This window comes from Sus scrofa, chromosome 1 (assembly GCF_054392235.1).
Source record: "Sus scrofa isolate SSC_HxYL_T2T_F1_AM1 chromosome 1, Sscrofa_HxYL_maternal_Yorkshire_Landrace_v2.0, whole genome shotgun sequence".
NCBI classification, from domain to species: Eukaryota; Metazoa; Chordata; class Mammalia; order Artiodactyla; family Suidae; genus Sus; species Sus scrofa.
Genome location: NC_139383.1, coordinates 57202295 through 57227191, shown reverse-complemented (window position 1 = coordinate 57227191; position 24897 = coordinate 57202295). Strand labels below are relative to the sequence as shown.

At 38.1% G+C, this 24897-nt stretch overlaps 1 protein-coding gene across 2 annotated transcripts in view; it reads right to left on the bottom strand.

The window, feature by feature from the left end:
- Positions 1-23484, bottom strand: part of PM20D2 (peptidase M20 domain containing 2) — a 30531-nt gene extending 7047 nt beyond the window's left edge. Inside the window, exons 1-4 of one of the 2 annotated variants that reach the window (XM_013992683.3) lie at positions 22970-23484; positions 20246-20394; positions 16014-16156; positions 14494-14648 (exon numbers count right to left, since the gene is read on the bottom strand). In XM_013992683.3, coding sequence (XP_013848137.2) covers positions 14494-14648; positions 16014-16156; positions 20246-20394; positions 22970-23428 — 906 coding nt within the window. In that variant the 5' untranslated portion in view covers positions 23429-23484. Of the gene's footprint in view, positions 1-14493; positions 14649-16013; positions 16157-20245; positions 20395-21337; positions 21388-22969 lie in introns of those variants that run through there. The other variant, XM_084959977.1, reaches the window with a different exon arrangement.
- Between the last annotated feature and the right edge of the window lie 1413 nt (positions 23485-24897).

Sequence of the window (24897 nt, the reverse complement as noted above, 5' to 3'; positions counted from 1 at the left end):
CTTTAAAAAAAAAAAAAAACCAAAAACTTTTCTATAATGAGAGTTCCTAGGACCCTATCTTTTTTATGTTACATGTGGAACAAAGATCACCTAGCTCTACCAGCCAGTGAGTTTCAGCTTCAGTCACCTAAAAAAGTTGTAGGGGAGGCCAGGACTCTCCATGTTAAGCAGCAGCCCCAAGTAATACTAATGCAGGTGATCCAAAAACTACACTCTTAAGAAACACTGCTCTAGGTTGTAGCCTCTCAAAGAAATAAAGATTTACTAATATTCAATGTACACAGTGACACTGACACTACTGCCTGGTTTGAAAGGTATAAAGTACCCTGAGAGAAAAAGACAGGATTCACAATGGGGAAGGGTTGACTATGGTCCTCACTCATTAATTTCAGGGCATGAAGATACAGAAGCAGTTTATATGTGCCCAGTTAAGAGGATTTACAGATTTAGATTTCATTAAATCAAAATGGGCAATACTCCTGCAAACTAAAGATAATACCAATAACATTAGCAAAAACCAATTATAAAATGGCAGAGATGATTCTTCTATTCTTAGCAACACAAGTTAGAAACAATGACACACTAAGCATATACTACAAGTCAGTCAAAACATAAAAAAATTATTAAAAGACTGTTTAAAGCATAAGGGAAGAAGAGATAAGCATCTACCTCATACAAATTTTAATGTAGTAATCATAAAGATACTCAAAAGAACTCAGAGGAAGAATGGATGAACAGAGTGAAACTTAGAAGTTTTTAACAAAGAGGATTATAAAAAAAGAACCAGAAGAGCTAAAAAATACAATAACTGAATTAAGAAATACACTAAAGGACTCAATAGTAGATTAGATGACACAGAGGAGTGGATTAGCAAACTGGAAGAGAGAGAGTAGTGAAACTCAAACTGAACAGAAAAAAGAAGAATGAATTTTAAAAAATGACAGAGACCTCTGGGACATCAGGACTACGAACATCTGTATGACAGGGGTCCTAGGAGAGAGAGAAAGGGGTAGCGAACATATCTGAAGATAATAACTAAAAGCTTCCCTAACCTAGGAAAGGAAACAGACATCTAGTCCAGGAAACACAGAGAATTCCAAACCAGATCAACCCACACCAGGACACCTTGTCATTAGATGGCAAAAAAAACTAAAGATAAAGAGAGAATATAAAAAGCAAAAAGAGAAAAGGAACAAGCTACATACCAGAAAGAGAATTCCCACAAGACTAGCAACTGACTTTTCAGCCAAACTCTACTGGCCAGAAGGGAGTGGCATGATAAAGGGATGAAAGGGGAAAACCTACAACCTACAAAATCTCTACCTCACACAGCTTTCATTCAAATTTGAAGGAGAGATCAAAAGTTTTACAGATGAGCAAAAGCTAAGAGTTCAACATCACAAAACCAGCTTTACAAGCAATGTTAAAAGAACTTTGTTAAGCAAAAAAAGAAAAGGCCATGATTAAAGATAAGAAAACAACAAAAGGAAAAAAAATCTCACCTCTAATGGTAAATATATAGTAAAGGTAGTAGATCAACTATAAAAGTAAGGATAAAATACAAAAGCAGTAAAATCATCTATTATCTACAGTAAGTAGTTAAGGGATACACAAAACAAAAGGATGTAAAATATATCAAAAACAGTAAAGTGGGGGAAGTAATAAAAACACAGGGCTGTTATAACACATTTGAACTTAAGAGATCAGCAATTTAAAATAATCACTCACACACACACACACACACACACATATATAGTTATATGCAAACCTCAAGGTAACCACAAACCAAAAATGTATAATAGATACATATACAAAAAAGAGAAAAGAATCCAAATTTAATACTAAAAATAGTCATTAAATCACAAGAGAGAAAAAGAAGAAAGGAATAAAAAAGAACCACAAAACCTCCAAAACAATGAACAAGATGGCAATATGTACATACCTATCAATAGTTACTTTAAAAATAAATGGATTAAATGCTCTAATCAAAAGACAGAGGGTGGCTGAATGGATTAAAAAAACAGACCTCTCTCTATGTGCTGCCTAAAAAGACTCATTTCAGATGTAAAGACAGACTGAAAGGGAAAGGATGGAAAAAAGAATTTCCATGCAAATGCAAATAAAAAGAAAGCCAGGGTAGCAATACTTACGTCATACAAATCAGACTTTAAAATGAGACTGTAACAACAGACAAACGACATAATGATAAAGGGGTCAATCCAACAAGAAGATGTAACAACTATGACTATATTAGTATCCCAAAAAGGAAACCTAAATACATAAAGCAAATATAAGATGATATAAAGGGAGAAATTAAAACTAACACAAGAATACTCGGGGATTTTAACACCCCAGTTACATCAAATGATAGATTATTCAGACAGAAACCAATAAGGAAATATTGAACTTAAATGACACATTAGACCAGATGAACTTAACAGATATATACAGAACATTCCATCCCAAACAGAAGAATAAACATTCAAGTGCCCATGCAACATTCTCTATGAAAGACCACACACTAGACCACAAAATAAGTCTCAGTAAATTTAAGAAGACTGAAATCCTATCAAGTATCTTTTCTGACTACAGGTATGAGACGAGAAATAAATTACAAGAAAAAATGGCAAAACCCACAAACACATGGAAGCTAAATAGTATGTTCCTAAACAACCAATTGGTCACTAAATACATCAGAGAGGAAATAATAGCTGGAGACAAATGAAAATGGAAACACAACATGCAAAAATCCATGAGATGCAGTAAAAATTGTTCTAAGAGAGAAGTTTACAGCAATACAAGCTTACCTTGGGAAACAAAAAAAATCTCAAATGAACGACCTAACATTACACCTAAAGGAACTAGAAAAGAACAACAACCAAACCTGAAGTTAGTAGAAAGAAATTCATCATAAAGATCAGAGCAGAAATAAATGAAATAGAGACTGAAATAAAAGAAAAAACCCAGAAAATATCAAAGAAACTAAGAGCTGGTTTTTTGAAAAGATAAACAAAACTGACAAACTCAGCTGGACTCATCAAGAAAAAAAGAGAGGGCCCAAATCGCTAAAATCAGAAGTGAAAAAGGAGAAGTTACAAACGACACCACAGATATACAAAAGGATCCTAAGAAATTACTATGACCAATTAGGTGCCAATAAAATGGACAACACAGAAGAAATAAACAGATTCCTAGAAATGCACCATTTCCTAAGACTGAAAGAGGAAGAAATAGAAAATATGAAGAGTCTAATTACCAGAAATGAAACTCATGAATGAATTAATAATTTTAAAAACTCCCAATAAAAAAAAGTCCAGGACCAGATGACTTCACCAGTGAATTCTACCAAACAATTTAAAGAGTTAACACCTATCCTCAAACTATTCCAAAAAGTTGCAGAGAAAGGAACACTTCCAAAATCATTCTGTAAGGCCAGCATTACTTTGATAACAAAGTAAGACAAGGATATCACAAAAAAGTGAAATTATAGGCCAGTATCACTGACAATACAGATGCAGAAATCCTTAACAAAATATTAGCAAACTGAATTCAACAGTATGATTTAAAAGGATCATACACTATGATCAAGTGTAATTTATGCCAGGTATGTAACAGGAATGGTTCAACATCTACAAATCAACCAATATGATACACCATATTAATAAACTGAAGAATAAAAATCATATGATCATCTCAATAAGTGCAGAAAAAGCTTTTGACAAAATTCAATTTCCATTTACGATAAAAACTTTCACAAAGTGGGGGTAGAGGAAACATACCTCAATGTAATAAAAGTCATATATGATTAGCCCATAGCTAACATCATAATCAACAGTAAAAAGCTAAAGATTAGGGACAAGACAGGGATGTCAACTCTTGCTACTTCTATTCAACTTGGTATTGAATAGAAGTATTAGTATTGTGGTTGGAAGTCCAAGCCACAGCAGACAAAAAACAGAAATAAAAGGCATCCAAATTGGAAAAGAAGTAAAACTGTCAACTGTTTGCAAATGACATGATGCAATACACAGAAAACCCTAATGACGCTATCAAAAAACTACTAGAATTCATTAGTGAATACAGTAAATTTTCAGGATACAAAATATAGAGAAATCTGTTACATTTCTATACACCAGCAGCAAACTATCAGTAAGAACTATAAGGAGTTCCCTCTGTGGCTCAGTGGGTTGAGAACCTGACCAGTATCTATGAGGATGCGGATTCAATCCCTGGCCTTGCTCAGTGGGTTAAGGATCTGACATTGCTGTGAGCTGTAGCATAGGCTGCAGACATGGCTTAGATCTGCATTGCTGTGGCTATGATGTAGGCTGGCAGCTGAAGCTCTGATTCAACCTCTAGCCTGGGAACTTCTATATGTCACAATCCAATTCATAATCTCATCAAAAAGAACAAAATACTTAGGAATAAATCTAACTAAGGAAGTAAAAGACCTCTAATTGTAAAACTATAAGACACTGATGAAAACAACTGAAGATGACACAGACAGATGAAAAGATATACCATGCTCAAGACTTGGAAGAGTTAATATTGTTAAAATGACCATACTACCCAAGGCAATCTACAGATTTGCTGGAGACCACTGAGCAGCTGAACTCTGCAGAAGGCAAATATCTGTGGATGCAGAGTTCTAAAGTACAGGGTCGCCTTCGAAGATAAGGGACCTAAGCATTAACCATGTTATTCTACAAACAGCCACACTGTGTCCTAAGGGTACAGCCCCTTCCATATCACTAGGAAGATAACCTCATCATTGTCTATGCCTGTTCTTGCCCACTAATCTCATCACCTTCCTTAATAAAAATCATGTGGGCTAAAGCCTAGGGGCCTTTGTTCTGCAGAACAGAGTGCCTCCTGGTGCCTCACTCTCTAAACGCAAAAAAGTCTTGTGTATTTTTTTATACCCCACTGCTGTCCTTCCCTCTTTCAGGATCTCCCATTGCTCTGCAGCACTGGTCATGACACAGACTCAATGCAATCCCTATAAAAACACCAATGGCATTTTTCACACAACTAGGAGAACAAATAATGCTAAAATTTGTAAGGAAACACAAAAAAACCCTAAGTGGCCAAAACAATCTTAAGAAAAACAAAAGATATATCATGTGATTTCAAACTGTACTACAAAGCTACAGTAATCAAGACAGTAGGTATTGGCACAAAAACAGATACATGGATCAATGGAACAGAATAGAGAGCCCCAAAATAAATCTACTCACCTTTGGTCAATTGATCTACAAAAAAGGAGGCAAGAATATATGATGAAGAAAAGACAGTCTTTTCCATAACTGGTATTGAGAAACATCTACATCTACGAAAGAATCAAACTGGATTACATTTTCACACCACATAAAAAATAAACTCAAAATGAATTTAAATATAAGACCCCAAACCATAAAACTCCTAAAAGAAAACATAGGCAGTACACTCTTTGATATCTAAATTTTTTTTTTTGATATGTCTCCTTAGGCAAGGGAAATCAAAGCAAAAATAAACTAAGTGGGACTGCATCAAACTAAAAAGCTTTTGAACAGTGAAGAAAACCATCAACAAAATGAGAAGCCTCTCCCCCAGCTGAAAATGGGAGATGTTTGCAAACAATATATCCACCAAGGGATTAATATACAAAACATACACAACTCAACCGCAAAACCCCCAACAGCTCAATTAAAAAATGGGCAGAGGACCTGAACAGACATTATTCTAAAGTAGACAGACATACTGATGGCCAACAGGCACATAAAAAGATGCTCAACATCATTAATCATCAGAGAAATGCAAATCAAAACCAAAATGAGCTATTACCTCACATCTGTCAGAAGGGCTATTATCAGAAAGACAACAAATAGCAAGTGCTGCTGAGGATGTGCAGAAAAGGGAACCCTTTTATTAAACTGTTGGTGGGGATCTAAACTGATACAGCCACTATGGAAAACAGTATGGGGATCCCCCAAAAAACTAAAAACAGAACATACTCTCCAGCTATTCCACTCCTGGATATTTGAAGAAAACGAAAGCACCCGACATGGGATTAAGATGGCAGGAATAGAAGGACTGGAGCTCAACTTCTCTCCTAAAAAAAACAAAACTCACAACTAAAGGCTGAGCAATCTTCAACCAAATGGACTGGAAACCTTAAAAAAGATATCCTACTTCAGAAGACAAAGAGGAGGCCACATCAAGAGGTAGGAGGGGCAATTACATGAAAAAAACAAACCCATATCTCCTGGGTGGGAAGCCCCACAGACTGGAAACTAACTGGTTCACAGAGACTCACCTACAGGAGTGAGAGTTCTGAGCCCCACATCAAACTCCCATGTGTGGGCATCTGGCACTGGGAGAAAGAGCCCCTGGAGAATCTGGCATTGAAGGCCAGTAGGGCCTGTGCAAGGAGCTCCATGGGACTGGGGGAACAGAGACCCCATTCTTAAAAGGTGCACACAGACTTTCATGTGCACTGGGTCCCAGGGCAAAGCAAAGTCTCCATAGGAATCTGGGTCAAACCTGACTGCAGGACATCCTGGGAAAACAGGGGTGAATGTGGCTTGTTGTGAGGGAATGACATTGGAAGCAAGCTCTCAGGAATATTCAGCAGCATGACTTTCTCTGGAGGGGGCCATTTTGGGAAAATCTGCCCCCACCTGTCAGTCAGAGCTGAGAAGCCCCAGGCAAACAATCCAGTAAATAGGCTGCCTAAAGACCCCTCAGGCACACAGCCACCTCTAATCCCATCCAGAGACAAATCCCCAACCACCAGAGGGATAAGAATCAGCTCCACCTATTAGTGGGTAGGCATCAGTCACTCCCATCAGGAAGCCTACAGCAAACCCCCCTACCAACTTCAGCCACTGGGGGGCAGACACTAGAAGTAAGAGAGGCCACAACCCTATTATCTGTAAAAAGATCACCACACCCAAAACCTATAAAAATGAAGACAGAGAACTATAACTCAGATGAGGGAGAAAGGAAAACCCCCAGAAAAACAGCTAAGTGATGAGGAGATTCTCAGCCTCCAGGAAAAAGACTTTAGACTGTTGATGCTAAAGATGATGCAAGACGTTGGAAATAAACTGGAGGCAAAGATGGATAACTTACAGGAAACACTGACCAAAGGGATACAAGATATAAAACTTAAACAAGAAGAGATGCACAATACAATCACTGAAATAAAAAATTCACTAGAGGCAGCTAACAGCAGAATACAGGAGGCAGAAGAACAAATAAGCGGGGTGGAGGACAGACTAGTGGAAATTACAGATGCAGAACAGAAAAGAGAAAAAAGATTGAAAACAAATGAAAAGAGTCTCAGAGAACTCTGGGACAACGTGAAACACACCAACATCTGTATTATCGAGGTGCCAGGAGAAGACAGAGAGAAGGGGACAGAAAAAGTATTCCAAGAGATAATAGCTGAAAACGTCCCTAACTTGGGAAAGGAACCACTCACTCAAATCCAGGAAGCACAACAAGAGTACCATGTAAAACAAACCCAAGGAGGAGTACACCGAGACGCATATTCATCAAACTGACCAAAATTAAAGACAAAGAGAAAACCTTGAAAGCAGCCAGGGGAAAAGAAACAAATAACATACAAGGGAACCCCAATAAGGTTATGGGCAGATTTCTCAGCAGAAACTCTGCAGGCCAGAAGGGAGTGGCATGATACACTTAACGTGATGCAAGGAAAAAAACCTCCAACCAAGATTACTTTACCCAGCAAGGCTCTCATTCAGATTTGAAGGAGAAATCAAAACCTTCACAGATAAGCAAAAGCTGAGAGAATTCAGCAACACTAAACCAGTCTTACAACAAATACTAAAGGAACTTCTCTAGGCAGAAAAGAAAAACCCGCAACAGGAAACAAAAATACCACAAATGACAAGGCTCACCAGTAAAGTTATATATACAGTAAAGATACAAAATCATCCATGCACAATTACGCCACCAAAATCAGAAATTATGAGAAGAGGTGGGTACAAATGCAGGACACTGGAGATGCACTTGCAATTAAGAGAACAACAACTTAAAACAATCTCATATACATATAGACTCATATTGAAACTTCAGAATAACTGCAAACCAAAAATCTACAATTGATACACAAATAAATAAGAAAAATCAACTCCAATACAACACTAAACACAGTCATCAAACCAGAAGAGGAGAGAACAAGAGAAGAAGGGAAGAAAAAGAGCAACAAAAACAAATCCAAAGCAGTTAATAAAGTGGCAATAAGAACATACATATCAATAATTACCTTAAATGTTAATGGACTAAATGCCCCAACCAAAAGACAGAGACTGGCTGAATGGATACCAAAACAAGACCCATATATATGCTGTCTTCAAGAGACCCACTTCACTTCTAGGGAAACATACAAATTGAAAGTGAGAGGATGGAAGAAAATATTTCACACAAACTGGGATCAAAAGAGAGCTGGAGTAGCAATACTCATATCAGACAAAATAGACTTTAAAATGAAGAATATTTTAAGGGACAAGGAAGAACATTACATAATGATCAAAGGATCAATCCAAGGAGAAGCTATAACAATTTTAAATATCTACGCACCCAACAGAGGTTCACCACAATATATAAGGCAACTGCTAACAACCTTAAAAGGACAAATCGACAATAACACAATCATAGTGGGGGACTTTAACACCCCACTTATGGCAATTGACAGATCATCCAGGCAGAAAAATCAATAAGGAAACACAGGCCCTGAATGAAGCATTAGACCAGATGGACTCAATAGATATTTATAGGACATTCCATCCAAAAACAACAGAATACACATTCTTCTCAAGTGCACATGGAACATTCTCTAAGATTGGCCACATCCTGGGCTACAAATCCAACCTTGGTAACTTTAAGAAAAATTGAAATCACATCAAGCATCTTTTCTGACCACAAGGCTATATGACTAGAAATCAACAACAAGAAAAAAAAAAAACTGCAAAAAACACAAACATGTGGAGGCTAAACAACATGCTACTAAACAACCAATGGATCACTGAAGAAATCAAAGAGGAAATTAAAAAATACCTAGAAGGGTGGAAAGATACAACACTCCAAAACCTATTGGATGGAGCAAAAGCCGTTCTAAGAGGAAAGTTTATAGCAATACAAGCCCACCTCAGGAAACAAGAAAAAGCTCAAATAAACAAGCTAACTTTACATCTAAAGCAGCTCGAGAGAGAAGAACAGACAAGACCTAAAGTTAGTAGAAGGAAAGAAATCATAAAGATCAGAGCAGAAATCAATGAAATAGAAATGAAGAAAACCATAGAAAAGATCAATGAAACGAAAAGCTGGTTCTTTGAAAAGATCAACAAAATTGATAAACCCTTAGCCAGACTTATCAAGAAAAAAACAGAGAGGACTCAAATCAATAAAATTAGAAATGAAAAAGAGAAGTAACAATGGACATCACAGAAATTCAAAGTATCATAAGGGACTACTATATGCAACTATATGCCAATAAAATGGAAAACCTAGAAGAAATGGACAAATTCTTAGAAAAGTACAATCTTCCAAGACTAAATCAAGAAGAAATAGAAAAGATGAATGGACCCATCACAAGAACTGAAATTCAAACTGCGATTAAAAAACTTCCAACAAACAGAAGTCCAGGACCACATGGCTTCAGAGGTGAATTCTATCAAACATTTAGAAAAGAGATAACACCTCTCCTTCTGAAACTATTTCAAAAAACTGCAGAGGAAGGAACACTCCCAAACTCATATTATGAGGCCACCATCACCCTGATACCAAAACCAGACAAAGATACCACAAAAAAAGAAAACTACAGGCCAATTTCACTGATGAACACTGATGCAAAAATCCTCAACAAAATACTAGCAAACCACATCCAACAATACATTAAAAGGATTGTACATCATGATCAAGTGGGATTTATCCCAGGGATGCAAGGGTTCTTCAATATCTGCAAATCCATCAGTGTGATACACCACATTAACAAACTGAAGAATAAAAACCATACGATCCTCTCAATAGACATGGAAAAAGCCTTTGACAAAATCCAATGCCCATTTCTGATAAAAATCCTCCAGAAAGAGGGCATAACGGGAACCTACCTTGGCATAATAAAGGCCATATATGACAAACCCACAGCTAACATCATTCTCAATGGTGAAAAGCTGAAAGAATGCCCACTGAGATCTGGAACAAGACAAGGATATCTGCTCTCGCCACTACTCTTCAACATAGTTTTGGAAGTCCTAGCCACAGCAATCAGAGAAGTGAAAGAGATAAAAGGAATCCAAATTGGAAAGGAAAGAAGTAAAACTATCACTATCTGCAGATGACATGATACTATACCTAGAGAATCCTAAAGACTTACCAGAAGACTGTTAGAGCTCATCCATGAATTTGGCAAAGTTGCAGGATACAAAATTAATACACAGAAATCGATGGCATTTCTATACACTAACAATGAAAAATCAGAAAGAGAAATCAGGGAAGCAATCCTGTTTATCATCACATCCAAAAGAATAAAATACCTAGGAGTAAACCTACCCAAAGAGACAAAAGACCTGTACTCTGAAAACTATAAGACACTGATGAAAGAAATCAAAGATGACACAAACAGATGGAAATACAGACCATGCTCTTGGATTGGAAGAATCAATATTATCAGAATGACTATACTTCCTAAGGCAATCTACAAATTCAATGCAATCCCTATCAAATCACCAAGGACATTTTTCACAGAACTCGAACAAAATAGTTTAAAGTTTGTTTGGAAGCACAAAAGACCCAAAATAGCCAAAGACATCCTGGAAAAGAAAAATGGAGCTGGAGGAATCAGGCTCCCGGACTTCAGACTACACTACAAAGCAACAATCATCGAAACCATACAGTACTAGCACAAAGACAGAAATATAGATCAGTGGAACAGGATAGAAAGCCCAGAATTAAACCCATGCACCTACAGCCAACTAATTTATGACAAAGCAGGCAAGAATATACAATGGAGAAAGGACAGCTTGTTCCATAAGCGGTGCTGGGAAAACTGGACAGCCACATACATGGCAAAGAACACTCCCTAACACCATGCACAAAAATAAACTCCAAATGGATTAAAGACCTAGATATAAGACCAGACACTATAAAACTCTTAGAGGAAAACACAGGCCAAACACTCGCTGACATAAACAACAGCAACATCTTCTCAGATCCACCTCTTAGAGTACTGACAGTAAAAACAAAAATAAACAAATGGGACCTAATCAAACTGAAAAGTTTTTGCACAGCAAAGGAAACCTTAAACAAAACGAAAAGACAACCCACAGAATGGAAGAAAATATTTGCAAATGAATCAACTGACAAGGGATTAATCTCCAAAATTTATAAACACCTTCTGCAGCTCAATACCAAAACAACAAACAACCCCATCAAAAAATGGGCAGAAGATCTAAACAGACAGTTCTCCAAAGAAGACATACAGATGGCCAAAAAACACATGAAAAGATGTTCAGCATCACTCATCATTAGAGAAATGCAAATCAAAAACACGATGAGGTACCACCTTACACCAGCCAGAATGGCCATCATCCAAAAGTCTACAAACAATAAGTGCTGGAGAGGGTGTGGAGAAAAAGGAACCCTATTACACTCTTGGCGGGATTGTAAATTGGTGCAACCACTGTGGAAAAGAGTATGGAGATGCCTCAGAAAACTAAACACAGAACTACCATTTGATCCAGCAATCCCACTCCTGGGCATCTATCCAGAGAAAACCATGACTTGCAAAGACACATGTTCTCCGATGTTCACTGCAGCACTATTTTCAATAGCCAAGACATGGAAACAACTGAAATTATCCATTGACAGAGGAGTGGATCCAGAAGATGTGGTACATATACACCATGGAATATTACTCAGCCATCAAAAGGAACGAAATACCAGCATTTTTAGCAACATGGATGGACCTAGAAATTATCATGCTAAGTGAAGTCAGCCATACAATGAGACACTAATTTCAAATGCTTTCTTTGACATGTGGAATCTGAAAAAAGGACAGACTGAACTTCTTTGCAGAACAGATACTGACTCACAGACTTTGAAAAACTTATGGTCCCCAAAGGAGACAGTTTGGGGGGTAGGGGGATGCGCTGAGGTTGTAGGATGGAAATCCTATAAAATTGGATTGTGATGATCATTGTATAATTACAAATATAATAAATTGAGTATTAATAATAAAAAAAGCACTAACTTGAAAAGATATATGCACCCCTATGTTCACTGTAGCATTACTTATTATAGCCAAGATATGGAAGCAACCTAGGTGCCCATCAATAGATGGGATAAAGAATAATGATATTTATATATACAATGGAATATTAATCAGTCATAAAAAAGAACGAAACACTGTCATTTGTGACAACATGGATGGATCTAGAGGGCATTTTGTTAAGTGAAATAGGTTAAAGAAAGACAAACACAGTATGATTTCACTTATATGTAGAATCTGAAAAACAAAACAAATGAACAAATACAACTAACAGAAACAAAGTCATAAGGAGAACAAACAGGTTGCTGCCAGATGGGAGTTTGGAAGAGGAGAGTAATTGGTGAAGGAGATTACAAACATTCAGTTGCAAAATAAAAGAGTCACAGATATGAAATGTACAGCGTGGGGAATATAGTCAATAATTATGTAATATCTTTGTATGATGACAGGTGGCAACTAGACTTATCAGCTGCCATATTTTGAAATTCATAGAAATACCATGTTGTGTACTAGGAACTAACAGTGCTGAAGCTCAGTTATGCTTCAAGAACAAACAAGAAAACTCACAGAAGTAGATCAGATTTATGGCTACCAGAATCAGGTGTTGCAGGGAGGGGGAATTAAATAAAGGTAGTCAAAAGGTAAAACTTCCAGTTATAAGTACTACAAATGTGGAGTTCCCGTCACAGCTCAGTGGTTAACAAACCTGATTAGCATCCATGAGGACGCAAGTTTGATCCCTGGCCTCATTCAGTGGGTTAAAGATCTGGAGTTGCCATGAGCTGTGGTGTAGGTCACAGACGTGGCTCAGATCACACACGTGGCTCAGATCCCACATTGCTGTGGCAGTGGTATAAGCTGGTGGCTACAGCTTAGATTAGACCCCTAGCCTGGGAGCCTCCATATGCCCGGGGTGCGGTCCTAGAAAAGACAAAAAGACCAAAAAAAAAAGTACTACAAATGTAATGTACAACATGATAATTAACACTGCTATACATTATCCATGAATGTTGTTAAAGTAAATCCTAAGAGTTCTCATCACAAAGAAAAAAAATTTTTTTTCTATTTCTTAATGTTGAATCTGTATGAGATGATGGATGTTCACCAAACTTTCATGACATATGTAAATCAAATCACTATACTGTACACCTTAAATTTACCCAGTGTTGTATGCCAATTATACCTCAACAAAACGAGGGAAAAAGACTATTTAAAATATAGATTTAAATCTAATAACAATGAAGATTATTATAAGGGAATATTATACCTTGAGATATTAGCTTGTGATAATAGTTCATGTACTTTTTTATAAATAAATATTTAAAATATCTATAACTACAAATAAACAAGTGATAAATGCTTAATTTTTTATTATTTGGACACAATGTATACTGTCCCACAACTGTCTGAGTAAATTATATGCCTCCAGTTTACAAAGGGCAGGAAAAAAAAAAAGGTATGAAGTGTAAGCCCTAATTTTTCACAAGCATTAGGTCATTTAACTCTCACAAGAGCCCCAAGATAGATTATATTATTATAACCGTTTTTCAAGAGAAAATGGAGGCCAAGAGATAGATACTAAATAACATTTCCAAAAGTCACAGAATCAGTAAGGCTAGGAGACACAGATCCACATTTTATGTCTCCAACTAGACTACAGGCTTCCCTCAGGGCAAGATTTATGCAACTCTGGAACTTACCTCACTGAATGCCCTGTATGATTGGTACATAATGTTGCCAACTTTATGATTCAAATAAACAAAATCTCTTGACTACTGTGTCTATCTTAACTTTTGTTCCAGCAAGCCGTAAGTATTTCTATCACTAACACACATAACCATAACTTCACCAAAAATAGGGTTGTCTGACTTTGCTGTAAAGTTCCCTTTATAGGAACTATACAGAGCAATTCTAAAACCATAACTGCCAATAAGGAAAACTATAACTTGCAGAAAGGCAGGGATTCTCACTCAGCAGTATCAGTTATCTTAAGTACTTTGTATTAAGATGATTGCAGTATTCCCTTGGCAAGGAGTGAGTAAAACAGATAAGAATTAAAGACTTTCACACCAACTACTCAATCAACTGATTCTGCATATTCAAGACATTGAAGAGTGAAAAAGACAAATTAGGTTCTAATGCAATTTAATGTAAACAACACCAGCCCAAGTATATACTTCCGATTATAACTTAGATTAACTCTTAAAAGTTCTTACTGTGCACCCAGTAGCCAAAGCTGCAGCTCTGAAGCAATCTTCTGCCTTTTTGGTCAAAACTGGAAGTTCTTTCACGGAGGGTGCACGGAGGTAATAGATTAATTCAGAATAAGAGGGAATGATATTGGGTTTTACACCACCATTTTTTATTATACCTATAAAAAGAACCAAATTACTGGAATTGAGCTTGGAGACCATTTCTTTAAGCTCATATACCCCCATAAAGTTTTTCAGCTAATACATATATAAAGAAAAATAAGTTAAACTTACTAGCTTCACATATATACCAGTCAAAGATTTTGATGTTGTACAACAAGTTTCTATTCACAGCATGATAACTTTCTAACAGGAAAAAAATCATGTTCTACGTGACTTTAGTCTAAGGAATTTATATGATGTTAAGAAATTATGATTCCTACTATAAAGGAACTGCTGGAAATTTTACTACTATCTTAAGCCTTCTAGAAGAGAGTTTTATTTTAATAGTTGCACATTTTGATAAACTTTTGACATAAGAAAAAAAAATGGTATGAGGTTCTATAATTATCCTCATATCTCAGGAATCCCATTTTAAATGGCATTTGGCTCTGGGAGAATATATTTCATGCCAGCAAGAAACCAAGGCAAGTCAAAGATCACAAGTATACTATCAGCTATCAAAACAAACGCATTTACTTGGAATTACACTGAGAAGATGTAGTCATTCAAATAATAAAACTAATATAATAAAATTAATACAATTATTATTTTATAATGATAAATATAAGTAATATTCTAAATATATATATTTGCTAGTATAATAAAACAAATATAAATATTATAAACATTATATATGTGTATTATAAATGTAATAAAATAAATATGCAAAATCTAACTTTATATGACCTGCTCTTTAGTATTTTTACATATTCCCATTTATTCCTTTTAAAGAAATCAAGAAAGTTGATAAAAGTGCAATTACAAATGAATTTCAAACTTCAGCAAAAACAGGTAAAGAACAGATCTTATAAATATGCATTCATAAATCATAAGAAAAAACAAAATAAATCTGTACCTTCAAGATAGTACTTTATTACTGTATTTATATTAAGGTTATACACATAATTTTAAAAGATGTTACTCAGGATTAACAGCGCTTAGGTACATAAAACCAGTAGCCAGGTAACTTTTTTTAAAGTGAGAAAATAATGAAATTTTGTTATTAAGAGACAGTAAGGACAACTGGAAAATCAAGTTCTAACTTTCAAATACCTACAGAAAAGTACACAGATCCTTACATAAAAACATTTCTAATACTCAAAATGATCATTCTATTAATATATAAATAATCTTGTCTTCTTACCGACATATAAATATCCAGTATCCCATCCCATGAATTTCTGAAAGTATTTTCAATGTTTGGAATATTCATAACGTATATAAAATGCTCCCACATGTTTTTAAAATCAAATATTAAAGAATCATAGTGCACAGAATTACATTAAGCACCATCTATTACCCAAAGGATTTGACGTTCTCACCATGAACTCTCCAGGTTGGTTTCATCTGTTGTCTTAACACAGACAGATTGTTGTAGGCAAGAACAGCTGCATCCAATGCGTTTAGTCCTTCCCAGGGATAAGCAGCAGCATGAGATGCTTTTCCATAGTATTTCACAATCAAACTAGGAAATATAACATCATTCGGAATTATTTTCAATATTACTAAAGTTAGAAAATCCAAGTAATCGGAACTACCCAACTGTTACTCAAAATTAATTCACACTGCTGGAATTTTTATTTGCAATTTATTTGTAGCAATAATGTAGCAATACGTGCCTTGGTTCTAGTTTATTATTACATAACAGTGACTGACACAAAGAAGGCATTCCAGAAAAAGTGAGTCAAAGAAGTTTGCTCCATCAACTCCTGGTACAAATTAAATTTGCACACAATTCAATTTACACAAACAATGCAATACTATATTAACTGCTGAAATTACAAATATGATGGCTCCTGCCTCCTACACTGCATTGTGAAAGTTCTATGTCAAAGGTCTGCAAAAACTCAGATCATTCTGTTCTAAGAGTGGGGAAAGGTCGAGGAAAGACAGAGAGGAGGAGACATTTGAAATGCGTTAAGACAACCTCTAAAAATCAGATTATAATCACAGTATTATAAAATACTCTAGCATTAAGTCAGTTGTTCCTGACCAATGTTTTGCTAATGTTCCAAAATACTTGTATCATTAATACCTTAAAATTTTATCAACTGTTATTCCACTTTCAAATAGTTCTCAAAGTAGTCTAACTACTCAGATACAATTTAAAAAAATAAGGTATAGAGAAAGGATTGCATACTAAGTAGTTATTTATAAAGATGATTTGCTTAGATAACATTTTTTTCTTTCTTTTTTTTTCTTTGCTTTTTGGGGCTATACTTGCGACATATGGATGTTCCCAGGCTAGGGGTTGAATCGGAGCTACAGCTGCCAGCCTACACCACAGACACAGCAACATGGGATCCGAGCCATGTCTGCAACCTACATACACAGAGCTCATGGCAATGCTGGATCCTAACCCAGTGAGTAAGGCCAGGGAAGGAACCTGCATCCTCAGGGATACTAGTCGGGCTTGCACCTGCTGAGCCACAACGGGAACTCTTAGATAACATTTTTAAGCCTGATTAATAGTGCCCACATTTGAATTATTACAAAGAAATCACTCTAGAAGTTTGTTGTTTTTGTTGTTTTGGTTTTTAGGGCCACACCTGTGGCATATAGACGCTCCCAGGTTAGGGGTCGAATCAGATCGGCAGCCACTGGTCTAGCCTACAGCCACAGGAACGTGGGATCCGAGTCCCATCTGTGACCTACACCACAGCTCCAGACAACACTGGGTCCTTAACCCACTGAGTGAGACCAGGGATGGAACCTGCATCCTCATGGATACTAGTTGGGTTTGTTTCCACTGTGCCACAACAGGAACTCCTAGACTTATTTTTTCTTTTAATGATCTAGCTTCAGTAGGCTCATGATATTTCTTTACTGATTTCAAAGACTCTATTAGCAAAACAAACACAAGTAAAAGCAACCAAATACATTTTTAAAATTTTAGGATACTTGTTATTCACCATCACCCAGAAACTGTAATTTTAAGAAAACTGGTGCTAAATATTATAAAATGGAAAAGGATGTCCTTTATGAAAATGGCTCTAACACCATTTCTGCTAGGGGTCAAATCTATGAACAATTAAAGCACAATAAACTACAGGAAAAGAAATGGTAACATTTGTTTTGTATCAGCATTAGTATTTTAGGCTTAAAAAACACATTAGAGGGGTTCCCGTTGTTGCACAGGGAAATGAATGTGACTAGGAACCATGAGGTTGAAGGTTCAATCCCTGGTCTTGCTCAGTGGGTTAAGGCTCTGGCATTGCCATCAGCTGTGGTGTAGTTTGCAGACACGGCTCGGATCCTGTGTTGCTGTGGCTGTGGTGCCGGCTGGCAGCTACATGTCTGATTAGACCACTAGCCTAGGAACCTCCATATGCCGAGGGTGCAGCCCTCAAAAGACAAAAAATAAATAAACAAATAAATAAATAAAAATAAAAAGCAAGAGCCAGATCAACAATCTATTTAACAGAATATTTTGGCGGGAATCCTTTAAAATTTAATTATTTATACACGTACTTATGTCTATAAATATACCCCCAAAGTCCTTGAAGAATATATACCTCTAGAAAAGGGATTGGATGTGGGAAATGTGGTTAATGTGGATATAGTGCATTATTTATTGTTACAGATTTTTAAGAATGAACACAGAGTTGTAATTTTTAAAAATTTAATGTTTGTTCTTGTACTCTTTTCCATCTTAAAAGATGGGCAATGAAAATGCAAAGAAGCCAGATACTAAGAAAAGGTCTGAGGTCAAATGGGCTGACTTCAGGATCAAGGCCAAGAAGCCTATCTAAATAACCTTAAATCCTAGAAGGCTAATGGGCTGGGAAGCCTGCCTACAGCCACAGGCCCCTTCTAGCCAGAGGCAGTGGCAGAGACTTCTAATCTCTAAGGTTTTCCCGAAGTGTAGCACTGTACACCATCCCTGAAACCAAAGCTGAAAGATTCTTCCTACTGTCAAAACACCAATTCCTGGAGTTCCTGTCGTGGCGCGGCAGAAACGAATCCAGACTAGGAACCATGAGGTTGCGGGTTTGATCCCTGGTCTTGCTCAGTGGGTTAAGGATCTGGAGTTGCCATGAGCTGTGGTGTAGGTCACAGACCCGGCTCGGACCTGGCACTGCTGTGGCTGTGGTGTACGTCAGCAGCTGTAGCTCGGATTGGACCCCTGGCCTAGGAACCTCCATATGCCATGGGTGCGGCCCTGAAAAAAAAAGACAAAAAAAAAAAAAAACCAAACAAACCAACAATTCCTAGAGATATGACCAAAGATATCAGAACACCTTCTGAAAACAAGGGATGCAGAGAGATGAAAGATAACTCAATACAATCTGGAAGCACTGCTGGGATGGCTCTGCTCTTCCTCCCTAGCTACTGCAGAGGGGAACACAGTTTCCTGAAGTACCTGAGCCCTTGCTCCTTGGGACCAGACCACTAACTGGACCATCAATTATTACGGCAGAAATTTCTGAGGTAAAAAATTTAAACTGCTGATGCATGCTCCAAGGTACTAAAAAAAAAAAAAAAAGTGAGCTCTTGGACACAGAGAAAGATAAATAAGAAGTTTCAGCACCAGGGAGTTTCTGTTATGGCTCAGTAGTTACGAACCAGACTAGTATCCATGAGGATGTGGGTTTAATCCCTAGCTTCACTCAGTGGGTTCAGGATCCTGCGTTGGTATGGCTGTGTCATAGGCTCACAGCTGCAGCTCTGGTTCAACTCCTAGCATGGGAACTTCCATATGCTTCAGGTGTGACCCTTAAAAAAAAAAAAGTTTCAGTACCAGACTTTGGCAAATTCCAATCAAATCCATGGCAAGTCACTTTTGGTATTCTCTCTCAGGAATATACTATATCCTTTTGCCAAAGAATTCAAATAAGAAAACTAGAGAAGTTTTCTTCCCAAGTCTAATAAAGTTGTCTCTCGAAAAAATCTATTCAGTCGCAAAGGCAACTCCCTATCAAAGGATATTGTCCAGAAACCAGATTACTCTCAGTTCAAAATACATAAGTGTCAACATATTCTATTTGCTATTCTTATTTTTTTAGGCATTATTTTAATAGTCCAATTATGAACACCATATTAAATCCCAATTACAAGAGGCTAACCAAATGCCCTTAAATGGAAATCAAATAAGGTATCATGTCATTATCTCTCAATTTACCTTTTTTAAAATTTACTTTTGTAGGAGTTCCCATCGTGGCTCAGTGGTTAACGAATCCAGCTAGGAACCATGAGGTTGCGGGTTCAATCCCTGGCCTTGCTCAGTGGGTTAACGATCCGGCGTTGCCGTGAGCTGTGGTGTAGGTTGCAGACGTGGCTGGGATATGGCGTTGCTGTGGCTCTGGTGTAGGCCAGTGGCTACAGCTCTGATTGGACACCTAGCCCGGGAACCTCCATATGCCACGGGAGTGGCCCAAGAAATGGCAAAAAGACAAAAACAAAACAAAAACAAACAAAAAAATTTACTTTCTTAAATTGTAAAAATGTGGAGTTTTTAATGTATAAATATGGAGTTTTAGTCTCCAGTTAAGACACTTAAGTATTCCAATAGTCTGTTTTTTACTAAAAAGTTTTTTTCAGCTTGATTACTCACTCATGCTCAGCTGCATCTGGTAGATAAGCAGCATTCTCTTGAGATGGATGCGCCATAAAAACAACATCAAGATTTGTAAAAGCCCCTGCTTCAATTAAATCAATTTTGCCACCACCATCTTCTTCCGCAGGAGTTCCCAGGACAACTACCTAGAAAGAAATACCTGTATCAGAGCAACAAAAAATCCTAGAAGGAAATACCAAACAGGTTCCCTTGAATATATATTCACAATCTACATCACATGTGAGGAGAGGTTTTATTCTGACTCTTAAATAATGCAGTGGGTCTAAATCAATGGTGTTAATCACAAACTTGCAATTGACGTTATTATACCAATTTGCTGCAAATTATGCACTGAAGCCTCTACAGGAAATACTTCCTAATCTTATAACACAATTACATAGAACTAATGTCAAAAATGACGAAAGATAAATACAATATACTAAGCTACTCGAAATTCTTTACGACTTTTTTTTTTTTTCTTGCTTTTTAGGGCTGCACCTGTGGCCTATGGAAGTCCCCAGGCTAGGGGTCGAATCAGAGCTACAGCTGCCGGACTACACCACAGCTACAGCAACATCAGATCCAAGCTGCATCTGCAACCTACACCACAGCTCATGGCAATTCGGGATCCTTAACCCACTGATCAAGGCCAGAGAGCCAACCCAAATCCTCATGGATCCTAGTCAAGTTCGTTAACTGCTGAGCCACGAAGGGAACTCCCTAGGACTTCTTAATGCATCTTTTTGACTAAGACTTTCGGCATATGTGTATGATTATTCATAAGCATTCTGCTGTGTAAGAAACTTTCTAGCTACTTACTAGTTATCCTCACAACAACCCTGTGAAGCAGGTGATCCATCTGTATCATTGTTTTAAGTAGGATGGTTTTGAGGCGTGAAGTGTTTTGCCCCAGATCACAGAGCAAGTCTACAAGCAGAGCTGGGATTAGATATCTTGACCTTAGGCCTAAACTCAGATTCTTTACTGAGATACCTCTTTAAAAAGTCTTAATGCATTAATCCTTTATGAAAAGCATTAAATAAGTCTTAATACCACAATAAGAAACAGCCAACTATGACACAAACTTACTAATTTGATTCCACCAGCTCAACCAGGCAGATTTATTGGTCACCAAACACCTAATTAAACAAAAGAGAACTTTACAGAATAAACATTTTACTTTGATATTTAAGTTTAACTTCTTCAATTTTCAAAAGCAAAGAAAAATTTAATCCATAAACAACTAATATACTTTCAAGATCACATCTAAGAACACAATAAAGCAAGTTGGAAAAAGTCTCGGCTTGCAAAAAGAATCAACATAAATTCCATTTTCAGATAACTTTGCTAAAACTGCATATTACCATTCAAAAATCAGAAGTGTGATATTACCCAAATTCTTGCTTCATGTAGAAGTTTTAAAGTACCCAAACTCCTAAATTAAGCTATTTTTTACTCTTAACCCATGACTCATTAAATCTGATGACTTTTCAGGTTAAACCTTGCTGACTTCTCTGAACCGCTCATAAACCTGGTTAAAGCTAAATCTCTCCAGCGTTTCATGCGATGGAAAAAGGGGACTCCCTCCCTCCAACAAAACAAAAACCTAGCCAGACGAAAAACAAGAGGCAGAAAAGAGAAGGCTGCCAAATAGAAAAAGCCGCAAAAAATGGAAATGTTAGGATAAATGAGAAAGGTTACTGACACTGGAAAAAATGGACTAAAGAATATTAAAATATAACATTAGACTTTTCCATAACCTGAATGGCGTTGATTCAATCTTAGCTCACAGAATGAAGAATATACCATCTGGAAAAACAGTAACACAAGATTAAACTTGCCCTATGATCAAGCTACTTTTTTTTTTTTTTTTTTTTCTTTTTGCTATTTCTTGGGCCGCTCCCCCGGCATATGGAGGTTCCCAGGCTAGGGGTCGAATCGGAGCTGTAGCCACCGGCCTACGCTAGAGCCACAGCAACGCGGGATCCGAGCCGCGTCTGCAACCTACACCACAGCTCACGGCAACGCCGGATCGTTAACCCACTGAGCAAGGGCAGGGACCGAACCCGCAACCTCATGGTTCCTAGTCGGATTCGTTAACCACTGCGCCACGACGGGAACTCCAGGATCAAGCTACTTCTTAAAACGCGAAATAAACATAAGACTTAAGGATCTACTCATCTATGTAATTAATGTTCACTTTCTTCCCGTTGTTTGTACACTTCTTGAGGTTCCGTAGTTTAAACGACTGAAAATTTCTTATCCAAATGCCAGTGATTCACAACAGCTCCTAGGACTTCCACAACCAAAGATTTTTCTGGAGCCTAACAAAGAGGGTCTGTAGTTTCCCTACAATAACTACTTCCTCCAGAGACTGCACAACCTTATCAGCAAATTGCGGTTCCCTGATACCAAAAATAAGCCATCACGAAAACCAGGCGTGGTTCTAAGTTATTTCCTAAAGGAGAAAGTCCACTCCAGTGTTTACAACAACGCAGGAAAGAAAAGGCAAAAATCTGCAAAATGTCGCCAGGTCGGCAACTCAGGAACTATAAACTTTGATCCTGGGCTTCTGCCCACTAGCAAAGGCCAGGTGGTCGAGTGCTTTCCCCTACACCTGCGCCGCGCTGGCAAGGGACGGATGCTCAGGGAAACCGCACTTCTGCGGTTGGTCCCGGCCTGGACAGGCGATGGGAGCCCCCCGCTCGGGCCCCACCTCACCTTCACCGGTAGAGGCGGCCCGGGGAGGCTCTCCAGGCACCCCTTCACACCCAGGGCGGCCGCCGCCCCGACCTCGGCGATTAGGTTATGGCCGCAGGCGTGCCCGATGTCGGGCAGCGCGTCGTACTCGCAAAGGAAGCCCAGGTGCAGCGGGCGCGGCGCCGCCAACCCCCGCGGCGGCGGCCCCCACTCGGCGCGGAAGGCCGTGGCCAGCTGGTAGTGAGGCTGCACGGCCCACGACCCGGCCGGGGGCTCGCTCTCGAAGAAGCGCGTCAGCACGCCGTGGGCATGGTGCTCCTCGTAGGCCAACTCCGGCTTGCTCCAGATCGCTCGGCTCAGAGCCCCCAGGCGCTCGGCCGCTTCGTCGATGCAATCCGCGGCGCGCAGCTTCAACAGCTCCAGCTGGGAGACGCCGACGCAGGCGCCCCCCTCCACGGGCCGCTCCTCTTCGGGTCTCATCGTGCCCACAGCTGCCAGCCGGTCAGCGCTCCTCGGGACGGCCGGCTGGATCCCTCCCTCCTCGCGGCCCACTGCGCCTGCGCACGCGCTGGGCGTCCTCTCAGGTTGTCTCCACAGCTCCCGGGAGACCCGCTCCCAAGCCGCGGGCCCCGCCTCCAGCGTATCACCAGAAACGTGCTCCGCCCCTTCTGCAGCCAGCAGAAACCCGCTCCCTAGGAAGATATCGGGTTCTGAGAGTCCTCGTCTCGGATCCATACCCTTGGCTGTTCTGACTACTGACTTATACTCTAAGGTCGTTATTACATTTCCACTGTTGCTTATCTCCACAACCTCGGAATGAGAACGGTTTCATTGGCTATTAGGCATCAGGGGCAGACCAAGTGGAACACAGTCCACGGCAAAAGGCCGCTTTCCTTTCTAGATTAGTAATACAGATTTATATAAGGTTTTTAGTTCATAAACTGGGTGTCAATATAAATGCTTTACAAAAAAACCCTCTGGACTATAGACTTTGCAGTTACTTAAGTTTTCAGTACTGCCCTGCATTCTTCTCCTTGAGGGTGCTGTCTTGTATAATAGCTGTAAATACTCTATGTGGCTTTCTTATTAGAATCAAAACTTACTAGTGTCTAGAACAGTACGTGGCGTTTGTAGTAAGCACTAGACATGTATTAGCTATTATAGTCTGAATAGAATTAAGAATTTAAAATGAGATTTTTTTAAAGCCCAAAAGAAAGAATTAATGAAAATATTTGTGGTCTTATATATTCATATGATTTTGTTGATTTAAGTGTTATTTTTAATAATAAAAGCTTTGAGAGAGAAGCTATTTTCTGACTATTTTTGATTACAACTTTGAGCCTGAACTCAAGTAACACGATGTGTGCCATTGGTGTGCACATTATAACTGGGTTTTAGATTACCCAATGAAGAAATTCAAGATGCTTGTGCTCCTGTTTTTCTCCTGTGAAGCACAAAGCTTGAAAAACTGTTGTTGATGATATAGCTATTAATAGTACTGTAGAAATTTATATTTTAAAGGTGTTCTACATAGCAAGAGCTTTCCTCAGCTTTTTATACTTTATCATCTCTTTTCTTAATTTGTCAAAATAATGTTAAATGGAACACAATATATTTATATAATAAGACAAATGTATTTCTTGAAAATAAGTCTAAAGGAAGCTAATATTCACAAAGACTGTCTACTACTGTTTTTATCTACTAACCGTACTAACAATACCAGAGTCACATTCTAAATCTGAAAATGTATCATCCCTTAGTTAACACTCTAACTGAAACTCAGCCCTAAGGATGACAAATGTGGTATTAAATTCCTGGACCCCCTTGTCTATGCTTAATAAACCTCACCTTCCTCAAAGTAAAACAAACAAACAAAAAACACCTAACTCATATATACTTCTGCAAAATTCCCGTCTGTGAGATTCAGTGCTACTGTGCTCAGGTAGTTG